The following is an 18,319-nucleotide window of genomic DNA, read 5'->3' as shown; positions in this document are numbered from 1 at the left end:
AATGCCCTCCAGGGCCAATGGCATGCTCTATCACCTGCTCCTGCCAGGACCCACGGTCACACAGAGATCTCTTCTTGTTACGTTGTGCCCAAGAGTCTTGCCACAACCCTTTATAGGACCTAGAGTACCTGCTACAAAGGAGAAGAGAAAGATCCAAAGGCACCTTTAAAAATGCTTTTTGGGGGTAAAAGAGAAAAAAAAACAATGGTGGCATTCAAGTTTCTTAATGAATCTTTTACTGCTTGCTTCCCATGAGGTTGCCCTGAGGTGCAGGCTCAGCATCTCTATTTGACGTTTATGTCGATTCTACATTTCCTTTCCAAGGTCTTTGATTTCCAGTGTAATCAGCCTCAATTTTCAGGAACAATTCTAGAATGTGCATTTAGTTATTGATCATTGATAGAGCTGTATGCCCAGGTGATTGGCGTATTTGCTGAACAGTTAACCCAAGGTTGCAGCAAGAATGGCTCACCATTTAGATAGAAGACTTTGGTTTATGGTCCCAGCTCAGAATCTGCCCTGGAGGCAGGTATGGAAGCTTTGATTTATTTATGGATCCTATGAAGGACATCACAGATCGATTTACAGACACAGCCCGGATGAAAGTCAGATGGAAGGTAGAGGAAATGGCCTTCACCTCATCACCACCTCGAACATGTTCTGACCATGTTCTGATGCTCTGAGAAGCTCTGACACGCGCGCTTACAGCGCAGCCCCTCCATCACCAACACCTGTACTCCTCAGGGCACACCTGCTTCCTGCAGGTGCTCTTCTCAGGCAGGACCCAAGAGGGAAAATAGGGTAGCGGGACTGCCCCAGGCTTTGTGCAGATGGCCTCCTGTCCTCAGCCCGCTGGACACTGTTTGGGCTTTTAGTGAAATGCAGGCCCAGGAAAGGAGGTGGCCATGCAGGAGACGGTGTGTGGGGACTGTCCTTCCCCAGCCCAGGCTGTCCCCCAAGTCAGAGGCCTGTCTTCCCCCACATTTTCTCCTGACAGCCCTCCTACAACTTTGCCAGGTGCTGATGCAGACTCTACCCCTCCAGGACATGCAGGACCAGGAGACGGCCCCGGCCTCACATTCAAGTTCCGAAGGAGGGGCAGAGACCACCAGCTATAGGCCTCTGTTGAGACCTCCAAGCCCGGGGGATGACACAGAGAAAGCAAGGCTTCCAGGGCCCTGGCAGTGGGGGGGGATGCCAAATTGCAGGAGGGTGAGGCCGCCTCTGCCCAGCAGAGCCGTGTGGTCAAAGGCCAGGGGAGGGCAGCTGAGGGGCATGAGCCACCGTGGCTCCAGAGCCCCCTCCAAATTCTAGTACTTCGGCAGGCTCTAGCATCTGAATGCCCCTGTTAGTATTAAAATATGATATGATGGGATTGAAAAATAATCTGAGTGCCTTTCCCAGGGAGTAAAGGTCACCATTCAAATTTGCTGCAAATAAATCGATAGTGGCCTCCATGAGGGCCGTGGCACTTTCGGATTGAAAACATAACAAAACTGGAAAGTATTGAGGACAGGTCCTTCGGATCTACTACTTGCCATTTACTTTCATCTGTAGAGGTTAACTTGCTGTCTCGCAGGCCTTTTTTTCTGGATCATCGTCTGTTCTGTAGTAGTTTGATTTTGCTAAGACCCACAGACCATCCCAAACACAGCTGTCTTGTCACTGCCTGGGAGGTAATTTTCAATGAATACAGAATTCAATGATGTTGTTATATCTTATGTGAAATGACAATCAGCCAGAATTAATTATTGGTAAGTTTAGAAGCTCATGAACAATTGGTTGTGAGATACTGTTGGCAATATTTGAGATTAGATAACAAAACAATGTCTGGCTCCGTGTGAAGCCACCAGAAATGAAGAATTACCATTTCAGGTTTTCAAGGGTTTTCCTTCCTCTGTCCTTTCAAATTAAAAGAGGGGTTTTCTTTCTTAGGACAAAAATTTTTCCAACAAGTCCAGCTGTAGTCCATTTCTGTTTTATTTGGACCCCCGCTATAGCAACATGCTGTTTCACGTTCTCTGATAGGCGGTTGCTCAGGGGGCTTGAAACGAATTCAAGTATGGCTCGAGGGTCAGCGAAAATACGCTTTTGAAAAGCTTCCTTGTACCTTTCTGTGGCTCTGTTGTCTTTATGGCAAAGGAGAAACACTTCATTCTTACAGAGTAAGCTCTTCACATTTTATTCATCTTCAAGAGGGCAAGGCGTATAATTGGAATTATGCAAATTAGTGCGTGGTCCAGAGGAAATTGAAGCTGAAATTATTCCGGGACAGACTTGCCAACATGCTGGATTCTCAGGGGTCCTTGCTAACAGCCCCAGTAGAGTGCTGCCGGGTCCTCCGGAGGGCCCCTCGCCTAGGCTGAGCCAGGCCCCAAGCAGCAGGCCCTGCTCGGTAGGTGCAGGCAAGAAGCCCAACGTGGACCAGTACATCAGAGGTTGGGGTACACTGGGGCTTTAAATTATTCTTGTGATCTTTTTTTAATTCTTTGATGAAATCAGTTTCAGCTCATAATCCACAAGTGTGTTTACAAGTCTTTAGCAGTGTTTATATAATAAAGCATTGGAGTGAATTCTAAAGGACCTTTTACTCAGACACAGTGGATTTCCTGAAGTCTTTTACTGCCACTTGCTGCTCTGTTACTGCACCCTCATCAGGGGGCAGAGTCGGTGGAGCCCCAGTGGGGACCCTTTGCTCCTTCCTTTGTTCAGGGAAACACCAAACCCAGATTCTGAGCCTTGCATGAAGGAGGCAGATTCAGCAGGTGACCAGCTGAGGATCGAGTAGCAATAGATCTGACTGCCCCACTTTAGAGACCAGTGAACTGAGACACATGATCATAGCTGCCCACGTTGTAATTTTTTTCCAATCTCATCGCTTGAATTTCCAAGAAACCAGTGAGAGGTTGGCCCTAAGGCCTGGTATCTCCCTTATTTTATGCCCTCTGTTCCAAAAGTTAGCCATTCACTCAACAGACCACTTTGTTCTTGAGTGGAAAGACTAAATCATGTGAAACTCAGTTTGCAGGACTAAACCGAAGAGGCAGGGTCAGCCTGAGTGCAGGCTGTATCTTCACCCCGTTCCTGCACTTTCAGTAAGACCCAGGCGTCTCCGCGGGGCCTCACCCTGGGGATCCCTGGGCTTGCAGTGCCGGCTTACAGACAGCTCCCATACACCTTGTCTTGTTCGAGCCCCACAGCCTCATGTACACAGGAGAAGAAGAGCAGGACCCAGGACGAGAGAAAATGCAAAATTCAATGCCTCATCATGAGGACAAATTACCTACTTGTCAGGAAAAGGAATCGAGTGGGCAAAGATCCACGTCCAAGCACAATGTCAACTCCTGCTGACCTTGCTAAACAGAAATGATTCCTTGTTGACACTTTACTTTTACTTCAACAAGTCCTCAAACCAAGCCTGAAATGTTTGAAAGAAAACTCAGTTCTGCTGTGAAAGCTCCCAGATTCCCAGAGAGCCACTTGTCCCTGTGGACCTCAGTGACCCGCAGCCAAATCTCCAGGAGCAGAGAGCAGAGATGGCCCCTGCACCCACTAAAGGCTGCCTTTGTCTCCTAAAAATATCACTTCATCATTTAACTGGCAAAATACATTGTCAGATGCTATTTCGTGAGCTGATTTTATTTATTTCTCCCAATTAAAACACAGAGGAATAGCTCTACTGAAGAGCCAATTTTCCTAATAAGATGAGAGCTAACGGCCTTGAACTTTTAAAAATACTGTCCTGCCCATGATGCTGTGGCCACCTCACGTGGCCCCCGTCCCCACACCGTGAGGGTGCCCACCTCCCCAAAAAACGCGTGGGCCTCTCTGTGAGCTTCATCCTCTTAGAGGGCTCGTCTTGGGGATTCGCCAAGAGGCAGGAAAGGGCCCAGGAGCCCTTGGTGAACTCAGAGGAGGGCCGATAATCGCACTTTACTTGTTCATACTTCCCACGTTGAGGAAAAACAAAATCTAGAACCAAAAGACCCCCCTTGCCCTCTCCTTGGGGGGTAGGCATTCCACCGACCCCAGGACACACTGAGCCCTCTGTCCACTGAGGGGAAACAGCTCACCTGTGCAAGGGCTGGTGGCCAGGTGTGCAGCAGGGGACGGAACCCAGGGCGCGCCGCCTGTTGGAAAATAATTTTATTCAGGCCCTTGTGTTCCAAGACCTGTTGGGACATTTTATGATAGGAAATGCTCTTAGTCAATCTCTGCTCCATTGTGCCCAGTGACTTAAGTATAACTCAGTCAGCTCCGACTTGTGAAAATCATTTCCATCTCCTCGTTTCTTCCTTTAAAAAAAACCGGTTACTTGGTACTTGTATAATGAGAAAGTGCAAAACAAAAATGTAGTCACTGGGAAAGTTGTTACATTTTTTTCACCTATGATTTCTAACCAAGAAGAGGGACTGGAGCCGAGGGCTGGCTCTAAGTTGTGTCTGTATTGATGTTGCTGCCCCGGTTTCAGTGTGACTGGCACCGGGCAGTCCCAAGGCCTGGGGGTGCGATATCTAAAGTTCCTCAAGGGACATGGGGCATGAGGAGTGAGGGATGTCGGCCTCGAAATACGGTGTCTGCTAAGACCTGAGAGCATGTCGCCTCCATGGCTCTTAGCTGAGACCTTTCCATGCGGTGGCTGGCTGCTGCTGCGGGGAACCTGGGGCTCCACCTCCCCAGCTCCCCCCTGGCGTCCTGGCACTTGTATAATGAGAGAGGAAGTCTCTCACCCCCATCCCCAGGGCGGTCTATGTATTCTCCAGGGACCCAGATGTCTCTGGACACACCTAGCCTGTGTGTATGGGGGTGCGGGGGGGCAAATGTGTGTTGCTGGCTTCCTTATACTGGTCACCCAGCACTGCCAGGGTATGCTCGGAATTCAGCTTCCTGAACCCCAAGAGTTCTTCTGTGTATCCCAGGGAACCCCAAATGGATTGTGTGGAGGGTGTGTGTGCACAAGGGTCAGCCCTGTGGCCCGATGGGCCCCAGGCTGCAGAAGGAGCCAGCATGCTCTGCTGCAGCTGGGGCCGGGGATGGGGCCACCTCACTCTCTCTGACCCCCTGTCTCCTCTGTCGGAGCCCCCACTTCTCTGAATGGCCATCAGAGGGTCAGACGCGGGGACCCTGGAGGATACCATGGGCCGGGGAGGCCCCTGTCCAGTGGCAGTCAGCCAGGCCAGGGATGCCACCCAGTGCCCTGCCATTTCTTTTTTGTCTTTTTTCACCTTTTTCTCCCCTAACATATGGACCTCTTTACCGGTCTCCTTTTAATGTTTCAATGGCTTTATTTTTAGATACGTGCAGTTACCTTTGTTCAAAAGCAATTAAGTTCCAATCTTCACCAACTCAGATAAAAGGTACCCTTTACATCATTTTCCTTTTAACAATCAAAACCTTCTCTGAATAGGAAGGGTCACTGTGGATGCGGCAGAGACACGCTGAGTCAGCACATTTCACTGCTTAAGGGGTTTTTATTAAGTCTTTCATCCATGTAAGGGTATTCACACCTGAAGCTTGAAAAAGGACTAGATTTGTTTCTCCTTTACGATGGAAACACATCTTTGTTCTTTTGCATTCTTGCCGAATGCATAAAAAAAGAATAATCTTGCCTGTGGGAAATTTTCTCCTGATTTTATGGAGAACAGGCTTGGTGATAAATGCCCGAAGGCTCATAGTAGCCCCTGCCTCCCAGGGGGGTTCATCAGGAGAGGGTTCGGGGGCAGCTGGGAGGGGCTTGGCTGGTCCAATGTGTAGGACTTGTATTTTTACTGTTATTTCCGGAAACTGGTGTCATCCTTCCAGCGTGTTGCCTGGCTGAGGACGCTCCTGTGCCTGCAGGGACCCCTCTGGCCACTGTCCATTCTCAGCTGCCTCCGGGCTGGAGGGTGTCTGAGGCCCCTCACTTTGCTTGCTGGCGGGGAGTGTGGGGGCAGAAGGGGCGTGAGGTCCCTGAAACGCGGGCAGTGGGGTCACTGTAGACGTGTCATGGCAGTGTCCGTGTCCACACTCACGTCATGTGTTGGTGCACAGGTGGGTCCATAAAGCAGCTTGAGGCCCCTGCAACGGGGCAATGGTTGACCTTCCTCTTTTTGCTTGCCCTCTATTGAAAAGGCCTGGCTAAGCTGGCACAGAGAGAGACCCACTCTGGACCAGATGTTGCCCCACTGGGCAGGCAGACCTGAGCTGACAGCAGACCACGGCCCTGGGAGCCACCGCCTTGTAGTCTAGGCAGAAACAAAGAGGCTGGGAGGCACGGTATGGGGGGTGTGGGTCCCCTGAGCACCTCCCTGCTCCCCAGGCAGAGTGAGCCGGGCAGTCAGCAGTGGTTCCAGCCTTGCCCAAGGCCTTGGGAGCCTCCCTGGGCTCTGGAGACCCGGGCAGAGAGCCCAGGACACTGTGGTATGCATCCTGGACTCCTACAGTGAGTTCGTCCTGCCAGTGGATTTTAGTCCCAGGCACGCTCACTATGGATCCAGTGAGACTGAAAAATGACAGTGGAACATCCTTGGGGTGAAAGGGTTTATACCCAACTTTTTCTCCCAGTGGCAGGCGAAGCACAAGAATCCTGTCCACTCGGAGCGAGTCCGCACGCAGCAGGCCGGTCTCTGCCTCCAGGCCTCCCTGCCCCGCAGCCTCTCAGTCTCCATCCTCAGTGCTGCCTCCACTCCAGCCTCTGCTCCCCTGCAGCCGTGCAGCCCAGAGCACTGGGCGGAGCTCTTTCCATAAAGTCAATAACAGCGTATTGCCCACGGGTGTGTAGTGAGCTAGCCGGCCAGGGCAGGTGCGAATCCTGGGCACAGGAACCTTCACTGTATCCACAGGGTGGCTGCAGTCTTTTTCTCCCGCTGTCCCTGAAGGTCACTATGGCATTTCCCCAGGAAAGACTGAGGGGACTGCAGTGTGCTTTGCCCTGCCTCTGATCTCACTGTGGACAGGTTTCAGAGGGCCACCAGCCCCTGCCCACTGAAGGAAGCTCACCCTCAGAGCCCAGCGTCAGGGTGGCCACCCCGTTCCTGGGGTCTCAGCGCCCAGCAGGGCTGGGTGACACGCTGGGGCATGGGGGCCAGAAAGGCAGGGCTCCTGGCTGTCAGCTTCCTTCGCAGAGCAGCAGAGCCAGCCAGGAGGGGAGGGATCTGCCCCGGGGAGGAAGCCCTCCACGGGGCCTGCAGCCGCACTGTGCCCGGGCCGCCCATCCTGCTGCAGCCCAGGCCTGACCGCCCCACACTGACCCGCCCTCCTGTCTCTGCTGCTCCTCCAGGCTGCCCTTCCTGCCCACTCGCCCTGGAGGCTGCCTCTCTGCCCTGTCAGCTATCCCCGGGATTTACTTCCATTTCCCTATCCCCTTTTGGCCTCTGAGCCCCACGCTGGGCTCATTTAACTACAGGGCTCCATCCAGGCCCCTGTCCTGGGGTCATTTACCTACAAGGCTCTTCACTCTCCTGATGGCAAATTCTGTGGAAGCAGAAGACAGACCCAGGCCATTCTCATCCTTGTCTCCTGGGTTGCTCACACTGAGCCTGGCTGGGCTCTGTGCAGTCACTTGGAGTGGTCACGAGATGCCCCTTGCTGAACCTGCCTGGGGACTTGGTGCCTGAACCGGAGGGAGAACAGCCCGGATGCCGCCACCTCGTTCTTGGAGACTCACTCAGCCGGGGAACCGGGCAGTTCTTCAAGCTGCTGCCTTTCCCCAGCACGCAGGGGGGCCGTGGGGATGGGGGACATCACTGGCCGCCAGCCCTGACTGTGTGTCTGCCGTGAGCCCCACCTGGCGTGGGCATCCAGCAACTCTTCTCGTCAGTGGGCCCACAGGACATCTGGAAACAGGCCCCATGACCAACCCCCTCAGGTGGCCACTGGCCACCCCAGGGCGCTGTCCCTGACCCTGGTCCTGGTCAATGAGAAGGACACCGACAGAGCCCCAAGGTCTCGATGCCCAGAGATGCTGGGCGCACTTTCCTGTGGGTGGCGCACTGCTCAGTCCAGGCGTCCCCTCTCCTGACAATGCCAGATCCCAACAGAGGCCTCAGTCTATTTCTGAATAGAGAAAAACATATTGACTCACACACATGTTCCAGCAGAACAACAAGTCACCAAAGCAGAGGATGAGGAGGACAGTGTGTGCCCAGTTGGGGCTGAGCTTGGACGCTGAACACAGGCTGATGTAAGGCCCCTCGAGGCTGGGGCTGGGCTCTCCTGGGCACATGTGACATGGGCACTTATCAGGCCGCTAGTGTCTGGGCACCCAAATGCCCTCATTGGTGGCTCCTGTGCGCCTGCCCCAAAATAGTCAGGTCTGTCCAAGCTGTTTCTGAAAATTGTTGGCAGTTTTTCTGCAAGGGAGAGAGAACACTCATGTCCCCCCAGGCCAGAGGAGGTCCCAGCCTTCCCTGAAGACACGGCACAGCAGACATGGGCACAGATGACCTCAGCCTGGACCCCAGAGAGAGGGCCTGGGCTCCGGTACTGCGGCTCAATTCTGGAAACTGCAGATGCTCTCCGGGGCGTCGCCACAGCTCTGGCTGCTTCCAGAAGGAAGTGACAGGGAGCGGGCCCCTCAGTATACGCCCACTGGGCTAAAGCTCCTGGGCAGCACGGCTGGTGATCTGCCCAGTATGCAGCTGAGGAGCTCTAATAAGCAGCCTGGAGAGGAGCTAATTAACAAGGTTGCTCGCATTTATTATCTCACTGGACCCTCTTGCTTCACTAATTGGGAAGCAGCCCACAAGAGGGTTGCCACCTGGCCCGAGGGGTTGGCCAGCTTCGAATCATCCTTCACTCTTCTGAGCAGAGGCTCAGTGAAGGACTCAGCCTCAGGGATGGGCGCCTGCTTCTCAGTAAGAGACGGTGGAAGGACCATGCGTTTCCAACCTTGACTGAGGCCTTTCACCCACCCCTGCTAGCCCTGAGGGCAGGTGACTGCCTCACCGAGGGGGTCCTGCTGTTTCCTGCTCAGGTGCTTTGGCTGGGGTTCTGCCTTCCACGCCGACCTTCCTGGTGGCCTCTGATGAAACAAGTCTCTTCTGAGTGGTGGGGGACCAGGCCTGTGGAGAAAGCCTGTGGGTGTGATTCTGGCCGATGGGGACATGCGCCACCATCAGTCAGATCTGAGCGCCGCTGACCTCAAAGATGCAACCCTGGAGAAGCCTGTGCAGCATCTTCTCATCCACCTGCCTCCTGTCCTCCTGTCCCGCTCCCAGCTGCCCTCCTCAGCCCCCTGCCTGGCCCCTGGTACTTATCCCTGCATGCGGTGGCCTCCTTCAGCTTGGCACCATGCTGCTGCCCTCCCAACTCAGCCGAGCTGCTTTAGGGCAGCGGCAGGCTTGTATTCACCTCTCCACCTCTGTGACCTAGCAGGCTGCCTGCCCTAGAGTAGCTGCTCAATGAAGAGTATTAAAAAGGCATGCAATGAAGTAAAAATCAATATCTAATCAAATTGATAGTTGGCTGACTAGTAATGGGAGTGAAAACAAATGCTTGTTGGAAATAAACTATTTTGCTCATCTCAGTTCTGGAGATCCGACGTGTTTAACGCTCCACGGCACTTCACATTTGATAAGCACACAACAAACGCCGATTAAATGCAAATCGTTAAGGTTTAACATGGATTTAATTACTATTTCAAGCATGAGTTTTGTACTTATTTGTGTCAGTGCTTATCAGGTAGCTTGTGCAAACCCTTTGAGGGGGAGTGGTCAGGAACTGGCAAGTTGTCCTTGGCTGGAAATGTTAAATGCTGCAATAAAGGGCTCCAGCTGGCAGGGTTTGAATTCTGCAAAGTTGAGTGCCCTCGTCTGATCATACCGGGTAAATCACCTGTCCGTGCAGGAGACACAGATCTGGGATCTGAAGAGGTGGCCTTGTCTGGCTCAAGGGTGTTGGCCTCTTAGATCATTGAGCCTTTGGAGAGGAGAGTTTTTGAATTAATGCTTGTGATGAGAATATCTCAACTAGGAACTCTGCATCTTTGAATTGTACTGAACCAATTAATACTTCCTAATCAATTTACTCTGCAATTTATTCAAATATATTAAAAGTAAGCCGTGTTCAATATAGTTTTTTGTAATGCAGTATACACGGAGCCACCCATCAGGGTTTGAGGACTTTTGTCTCTGGGGAACCTGGGTTCAAATCCTGGCTCCTCCATCTCCTCTGACCTGACTTGGGCCAGTTCCTTATCCTCAGGTGCCTCAGTTTCTCAGTCCCAGATGGTTATAGTGAGGGCAGTGCCCATATGAAGGGCAATAGTAGGTGCTCATGGAATGAGAGATATTGTTTGTGTATGATTCACTTTATGAATCTAAAATGCACTTTGACAAAAAAAAGGCAAGAAGTAACAGTGTTGATTGTGGCTGTTACAGTTTTTCTTGGATAATTGTTATAATGTGCTCATAATGGTTTCATTTTAATAGTGGTGATTGCTAGAAACGATTAGGATTTTTTCCATGCTTTCAGATGTGTTCTCTAATTACAAGGAGCCAGTGTTTCTTGGTCTCAGTCCATTCATATCCCCTAGGGAGGCTTTTTGCAGGAAAGTGCTGTCTGTGGGGATGGGGACGCCCCAGGTGACCATGGTCTGGGGTCAGAGGATGGAAACAGAAAGAGGCATGCAGGAGGTGGAGAGCCCGTACCTCAACCAAATGTCTGCATTGTCATCCCCAGATCCTGCTCGGCAGGTACTGCCACCCACCTTCACCTGCAGTGAGCCCTCTAGGAGGGGTTTCTACACCACCAAGGGGTGATGGCCCCATTTCCTGAGGATCTAGGGTGTTTGGGCAGAATGGGGCACCAGGTGCAGGTCTCCTGAGTGGAAGAGCCTTTTCCTGTGTTGAGCTGCACTGCCATCTGGGCATCCACCCACCCACCCCATGATGCTTCCCTCTGTTCCCAGGAGACCGGGCACTTGCAAGGGATGAGCTAGCTGAGGCCCCTGCAGGAGGAGGGGGCACCCCTGCCGCCCCCGAGGCTCAGACAGGAGCAGAAGCAGGCAGGGCCAGCACCCTGGGGTGAAGACTGAACGGGCAACACATGACAGCACCAGGCCGAAGGCTTGGCCTGCAGGAACACAGCCATCGGGCCCGCCCTTCTTTTACTCTCATCACTGTCAATACCTCAAGAGTGAGAGGGTTGAGCTGGGCTTTAAATTAGTTCACTGGACACCAGAGTGTGGGCAAGGGGAGGGCCTCGGCTGGACACATTGGGGACCTGTCCCGGAAGCTCAGGTGGGAGGCACTCAAGGCCTGCACCCAGGACAGGGCCAGGGGTGTGGACTGTGGCTGTGACCAGGGGGACAGCAGAGGTGGACCCTGTGCCGAGGGGCTAGAGCCCCACTCCCGGCTCCCCAGCCTGTGACCTGGGGCCAATTAAGTGAACTCCATCCTGAGCCATCGAGTCTTCTCAGGGGGGCTGACACTTCTCTAGACTGTCAAGATGCTCAAAAGAAGTGCCCACCTGTGTCACTGAAGGCAGGGCTAACTGTCCGACAGATTGTCATCACGTGGCCATCTAGGCGTGATGGTGAGCAGCGGAGGCGGGGGTCTGAGAAGCTGCTGCTCACACGTCTAGGTCTCCGGATGCTTTCAGAATTTGTCTTCCTAGGGCACCTCCACATCCTTGTTTGCCGCCTCTCTTCCTAAAAACAAACAAAGCAGGAAGTTAACCTGAGCGGCGGGAGACATTATAACCTGGGGTTCCTGACCTGGCTTGTGCTGAGGTGAAAGTATTTCCGAGCGCAGGTATAAAGTGTGCCAGCAAGTGGAGCAGAGATGCTCCCCCTAACTCAGATGGACAGACAGCGCCCCCCAGGTGCTCCGGTTTTCCCCCTCCCTCCACACTGGTGGAGGGCCAGCCCGCCGAGGTGTGGGGGCGAGTCCTCTGAGCCTGTCCCTACCTCTTGCAGGCTCACCATGGAACCCTTCTGTCCACTTCTGCTGGCAGGCGCTAGCCTGCCGCTCGCCAAGGCGCTCAAGGCCAACGAGACCGCCACAGCGCCGAGCAACTGGACCTCCCCGACCTCAGGTAAGGACCAGCCGCCTCGGCCCCACCTGCCCTCAGTGCCCACCTCCTGCTGCCCCCCCTCATGTGCTCCCGGGGTGGCAAAGCCACGAAGGTCAGGGAGGGAAGGTGTGACTGACTTTTTTTCATATGCTGCTAACATTTCACACCTATAAAAACAGGCTGGCTCAAAAAGCTGGTAGGTTGGTGTTGGACGGGAGCAAAGCTTAGCATTCAGGAGGCAGCAGACAGAACCCCATGCTGAGAGCTGGTGTCAGCCTCCCGGCCAGGAGAGCAGAAGGCCAGCAACCCTGACCCCACTGTGCGGAGCCCCTTGAAACCAGCCCTGATCAAACACTGGTGACTCAGGAGGGGTTGCTGAAGCACCAACAGCTGATGAGATTAAGAAATTATGATTAATGATTTTAGGCAAGATACTGGTGTAGTGGTTAGATTTATATATATGTATTTTTTAAAATCCTTACCTTTTAGAGAGGCTTGGAGAAGAATTTATGAACCAAAGGATGTGATGTCTAGGGGTGACTTGAAAAGGAGCAAGTGGGGAGCAGGAGGTGGGCGGGGCTGGGGAGGAACGCAGGTGCCCTTGTCCTGGTAGGAAGGTTGGGTGGCAGCTACATAGGGGTTCACTATGCTCACACCTTTTTTATATTTTGAAAGTTAGGAGGAAAGGAAAGAGTCCACAGATGCTTGTGCTGATGGGGAAGACCTCAGAGACATGCAGAGTGACAGAAGCCAGACACACGGGAGACCCTGTGGTGGTGGCTGCACTTCCGGAAATGCCAGGAGTAGGCAGGCAGCCGGAGGGGGCGAGCGTGGACTGGGGCTGCGCTGGTGGGACAGGGAGTGACCCCGGACAGGCCACGGGGATTTTACTGGGTTGACACAAATAATCTGAAACTGGACTGTGGTGATGGAGACATGGCTCTGAGCATTTGCTAACAGTCATTGAACAATATGCAGGTTCTACCTGAATAAAGTGAAATAAATGCCGTGCAAAGTTAAAAGTAAGAGGAGGAGACAGAGAAGGAGAAGCGACCAGAGGGCATGTTCTGGGACTGCACGGCCATGTCCAGTTTGGACTCCGCCACTGACCTGCATGTGACCTTGAGGGATTACTGCATCTTTTGTGCCTCGGAATCCCCACTTGCTAGATGGAGGTCACAGTGGTACCTCCTTCTTGGCACTGCTGTGCAAAAGAGATGACCTCACTGGAACTGAGCAGGATCCTCCACGTGGATGGGCTGTTAGTCGGTAGTGGGAATGTGTGTCATCAGGGGCCTGTCGCCCGTCCAGCGTCTTACTGCCCAGAGGGTTGGCTCTTCAGTCCCCCTCGCTGTCTCTTTCCTAGATGTATGCGCAACACAGAGAGAGTTCCAGCTGCTGAGTTCAGGGTCCCCAAGGCGTTGGTATGGGTTTCCTGGGCAAAGCCAGGGCTCCCTGGTAGACTTGAATTCTACCTGTGGCTGCCAGCTCCTTCCCATGGCAGAGTAAGCAGAAGCCTGTAACCAGCAAGGGCTGGTCCCTCGCTGTGCACCAGGGCCTCTTGCCAGTCCCCACATACCTGCTCTGTCCTCTTCTCCATCTCCCAAGACTCCCACACGTAAAACTCAAGGACTTCTCTGATAGGGTATCACTTGCTGTATTAGGGTTTCCCAGAGAAACAGAATTAGTAAGATACAGATGTATATCTATAACTTTATCTATATTGACTATAAGGAACTGGCTCACATAGTTGTGGAGGCTCTGTCCAAAATCTGCAGAGTCTAAGTCCTTGTCTGGGTCCAGAGACTGGCAGGCTGCTATAGAACCAGAAAGAGTGGTGTCCCAGGGGGAAGGCCATCAGGCAGGAAGAAGTCCCTCTTATTCACAGGAGACAGAGCCCCTTGGTTCTATTCAGGCCTTCAACGGATTAGATGCGGCCCACCCAGAGTGGAGAGGGCATTCTCCTTTTCTCTGACTACTGATTTAAGTGTTGAACCTCATCCACAAAGCATCCACACAGAAATATCCAGAATAATGTTTGACAAAATATCTGGGCACTCTTTGGCCCAGTTAAGTTGACACACAAAATTAAACATCACACTTGGTCATCAGAAGCCTTCCAGAAAACAAAAATTATCAGCCTCCCTCCAGAAATAGCTTGGCTGCGGTGAGGTGACCCTACTACTGAGGCTGGGGTCAGGGGTTCGGTTTCTACCCAGCTCAAGGCCTTCACATGATTTCCTAACTCGGGATAAATGTCCTACAAATGCACTGTTGTCCCCCAGAGGGGGCAGAGGCGCCCTGCTGGCAATGCCAGCTCCCGGGTAGGAGAACAGTTCCAGGCGCCTCCCCACCTTTTGCATCGCACAGCACTCTCCTCATGAGGAAACCTGGAGAAATCCAAAACCGCCAGGAGAGAGAGGCAGGAGCCTCCAGAGAGGGAGGCTGCACTGGCCTCACTGCGCCATCTCCGGCTGCCCCTCTGGGCGTCCAGCTGTCGGTGCTGCACCACAGCCTGGGACCCTCCAGTAGCTGCCCGGAGGACACCACATTCTTGTGCCGGGCAGGGAGGGGCTAGCCTCTGCTGGCCGCGTGCCCATCCACTGCAGAAACATTTACCAAAATACTCAACCAGGCAGAACATCGTTTGTCCAGAAGGAGGGAAGGAACTGGAGCAGTGTGGACATTCCTGCAGATGGCACTGTGGGCACCAGGTCCATGCCATGATGACCCAGCCCCTGACCCCTGGGCCTTTTCAGTCACTTGTGGGTAAACTGATTGGCTGACAATATTGCCGTGGGTGTCAGGTGCTCCCTTCCTGGAAGAGAGTGGTGTGTGACCTTGCACCCACCAGAACGAATGTGAAACTCTCACCCTGTGGCAGCTGCTATGGGGGCCTTCATGGCCTGGCCACACAACCCAGAGGGAAGTCCATGCCAGCTCCACAGCAGGGTCTCCGTTCCACCGTGTGGACAGGGTCCTTCAGCCTAGAATTCTGGAGGCAAACTGGACTGTTCGTGCCCTTGGAAACGTTGTCAGTTCCCTGAAAGAAGAAAATATAACTGAGCAAAACATAAACATCTAATTATGTTTTGCTAATCATGAAAAGGTGCTTTACTCTCCAGAAATTAGAGATATGCAAATGAAAATAGTATTATTTTACTCATGAGATTAATAAGTTAAAGCACTGTTAATATCCAGGAGAAATAAGCTCTATCATACACTCAAGGTCAGTACAGAAGTTGGCATCTCTGGAGTTTCTATTACAGTTAAAGATGTGTGCACACTTGATGCACAAGGCCCACTTCTAGGAGCTGCTCCAGAAGCACTGGCAGATATTCAAGCATGGATACAAGATGAGACTAGGTAATGGCAAAAAAGTTGGGAACAACCTAAATGTCCACCCAAATCTTGGTTTATCCAACAAGTGGAAATCAAGCAGCTATCATTAAAAGGAAGACATTTGTGTGTGCTGGCTCCGCAGCTCTCCAGGACAGACAACCAGAGGAGAAAGCCAGTCACAGAGGTGCCTGGACAGCCTATGTCATGTGGGTTTTGTTTGTTTATTTTCTCACATTTAACATTGCCCAGGGGACACAGCCCAGCCTGCAGAGGTTTTTTCTGGCTCACGTTGTTTTTCAAAATTGTATTTAGGTTGAATTACTTACCAATATTTAAAAATCAGAGAAGTCTTACTTAAAAATACAGATTTCTTCTTTTGGGAAATTGGAAGCACTAGGCGCTCAGGGCCCACCTTTCTCTCTTGACCCCAGGTGGCTGGGACTGAGAAGTGGCTGCCCCGCCTTAAACAGGGCATGGATTCCCCAGTTCCTCAGGCCCCAAGGCCTGCCTGCCCCTGCGTGCTCCTGCCTGACCTCTGCCCCCCAGAACAGAGGCACCTGGTGACAAAAGGCAGAAACCCTGGTGGGGCACCCATTTGCCCCTGTGATCTGTTGTTTTGTCCATGTGCACAGCCCCTCTCTGGGGCCTCTGCTCTCAGCTCTGGTCCTTGAGGGCATGCTATGGAATCACCCATGTCGGTAACTGCAGCCTTCACTATGGGTTGCATGAACATGGAGGCTGGACCCTGGAACCTCCTGGCAAGGCCCTGAGCGATGGGCCGTCTGTGGCCCTGGTGACTCTCGAAAGTTCCAAGACAGACCTGAACCCTCAGCCGGGTCCACCCAGCCCTTGGACCTGAGAGCTGGCCAGTCAGTCAGTCACTGCCAAGGTAGAAGCTGAGCTGGCTGCCTGCCCTCTGTGCAAAAGCAGAAATGGGGGTTCCCCCGTGGCAGCACCCAGTGAAGGGGAGGGCAGATGCCCACTTGGCCAGGCAGGGGTGCGGCCCACACAGGCCCTCTCTACAGCCAGCCCAGCTCTGCTCCCTGGTGTGGGGCATCTCTCCCAGCAGCTTGGGCTTGACTTGCTCCAAGGGTAGCCCAGGGGGGCAGGTGTGGAGGCCTCAGGCCAGGGCTGCTCCCCAGGGGAGCCAGCTGCAGGCAGGGCAAGGGGGGAACTGGGGTGGACACTCCTGGTGGCTCAGCTGGAGTCGCCTTGGCCCTGAGCTGTGCGGCCTGGCCTGTGAGCATCACCAGCCAGATGGGAGGTCTGGGCGCAGCAGGAATGGGGGAGTTTCACAGGTCAGCTGGGCTTTCAGTGCCTGGGGCCACCTCCTCACCAGACCAGCTGTCCCCTCAGTGCACTTCTACATGTAACAGACACTCAAATTGGCGACATTTTGTCATTTATTAGGAGTATATGCACCATTTACAGGGTGCCAGAGTCAGCATGAGGCCCTGGAGGGGGGAGGATCACCTGCTCCCAGAGGGCTCACAAACTCTGGGGGGAGATACAGGTCGCGACCTTTAGGGTACACAGGAGGGGCTGCTTGGTAAGGGACGCAGCAGGCCCTCGGCGTCCCCATGGTGCTCAGGGCTGCACTTGGGGCTTCTGTGAAGTCAAAGCAGTTGTTGCCTTCGAGGGACTTCCACTAAAATGGGAGCTAAGGTGGTCCCCCACAGGGCCTGTTCACACCAGGAAATGGGGTCTGTGCTTCAAGGCATACAAAGCCCCTCTGGGATCCACAAGAGGGGTGCTGAGTGGGCTTCCTGGAGGAGGGGGCTTTTGGAGATGCTCCTTGGGGAGCAGGTACATTTGGTGAGGAGAGGTAGCATGGCAGTCTGGGGAGGCAGGAGCTAAGTCAGAACATTGGGGGAGGAGCTGAGGCCTGAGGGTGGCAGCGAGGCCACCACGGCCCCTTGGAAGTTGGCTTACAGGGTGTGCGGGATCCGGCACTCGTAGTTCTGGGAAGCTGGGTTAGGGCACCTCTACCCAGCCCTGGGCCACACTGCTCCCCAGTTCCCTGATCTCCCGCGGAGACCCTGGGACTCCACCTGGACGTCCTGGGACAGCACAGGACATCCCCCTGCCCCCTCCTTGCCTTCTGCTTTCCCCTTTGGGGAACGGCAGGAGCCCTGTGATTGGGAACCGCCACATGAGGTTGGGGGACCCCTGGTGTCCCCTCACTGCCCCTCAAGAGGGAACCTTGATGAGACAGGTCACCAGCTCCTCAGCCCAGGTCTCCTTTTCAGTGTCCACCCTGTTCATTTGTTAAGTGGTGGGGCCTCTGCGGACGAGGGTGGTGGTCTGCTTTGCACAGAGTAAGGCGGTGCGCTGGTGTCTGGGATGGAGTGCTGATGGGGAGCCTGCTTCACAGATGGTGGAGTGAGGCTCTGGTGTCTGGAAGGAGGGCTGGTGGGGGGACTCCCTGTGAACTACAAGGTGGGGTCTGGCGTCAGGGAGGGAGGCCACTGGGGGGACTCCCTGTGAACTACAAGGTGGAGTCCAGCATCAGGGAAGGAGGCTGCTGGGGGGACTCCCTGTGAACCACAAGGTGGGGTCTGGTGTCAGGGAGGGAGGCTGCTGGGGGGACCCCCTGTGAACCACAAGGTGGGGTCCGGCGTCAGGGAAGGAGGCCGCTGGGGGGACCCCCTGTGAACTACAAGGTGGGGTCCGGCGTCAGGGAAGGAGGCCGCTGGGGGGACCCCCTGTGAACTACAAGGTGGGGTCCGGCGTCAGGGAAGGAGGGCCGCTGGGGGGACCCCCTGTGAACCACAAGGTGGGGTCCGGCGTCAGGGAAGGAGGCCGCTGGGGGGACCCCCTGTGAACCACAAGGTGGGGTCCGGCGTCAGGGAAGGAGGCTGGTGGGGCGGCTGGTTTGCAGACTGTAAGGTGCCGTCTGGCGTCGGGAATCTTTCCTTGCCCGGCCCGCTCTCCCCGACATGGAGTCCCTGCCCCGGGTCTGGTGTGGTGATGGGCGGTTCCG

General features: G+C 53.9%; 1 protein-coding gene and 1 long non-coding RNA gene across 7 annotated transcripts in view; one reads left to right on the top strand and one right to left on the bottom strand.

The window, feature by feature from the left end:
* Positions 1 to 18,319, top strand: part of PTPRE (protein tyrosine phosphatase receptor type E) — a 142,857-nt gene that overhangs the window by 87,961 nt on the left and 36,577 nt on the right. For all 5 annotated transcript variants that reach the window (XM_073240125.1, XM_073240124.1, XM_073240126.1 and 2 more), the window contains one exon: positions 11,897 to 12,015. In XM_073240125.1, coding sequence (XP_073096226.1) covers positions 11,897 to 12,015 — 119 coding nt within the window. The remainder of the gene's footprint in view (positions 1 to 11,896; positions 12,016 to 18,319) is intronic.
* LOC108399199 (uncharacterized) lies at positions 50 to 18,319 on the bottom strand. 2 transcript variants are annotated; one of them, XR_001853588.3, is made up of 4 exons: positions 13,105 to 18,319; positions 11,449 to 11,629; positions 8,926 to 9,041; positions 50 to 8,330 (listed from the first exon to the last, which is right to left on the bottom strand). It is a non-coding gene; the product is annotated as an uncharacterized lncRNA (long non-coding RNA). The 2 variants fall into 2 exon arrangements; XR_012132955.1 differs by having other exon boundaries at positions 50 to 9,041.

The sequence above is a fragment of the Manis javanica genome, chromosome 7 (assembly GCF_040802235.1).
Source record: "Manis javanica isolate MJ-LG chromosome 7, MJ_LKY, whole genome shotgun sequence".
Classification (NCBI taxonomy): domain Eukaryota; kingdom Metazoa; phylum Chordata; class Mammalia; order Pholidota; family Manidae; genus Manis; species Manis javanica.
Note: the sequence above shows the minus strand (reverse complement) of the source record. Positions and strands in the feature narration are given on the sequence as shown.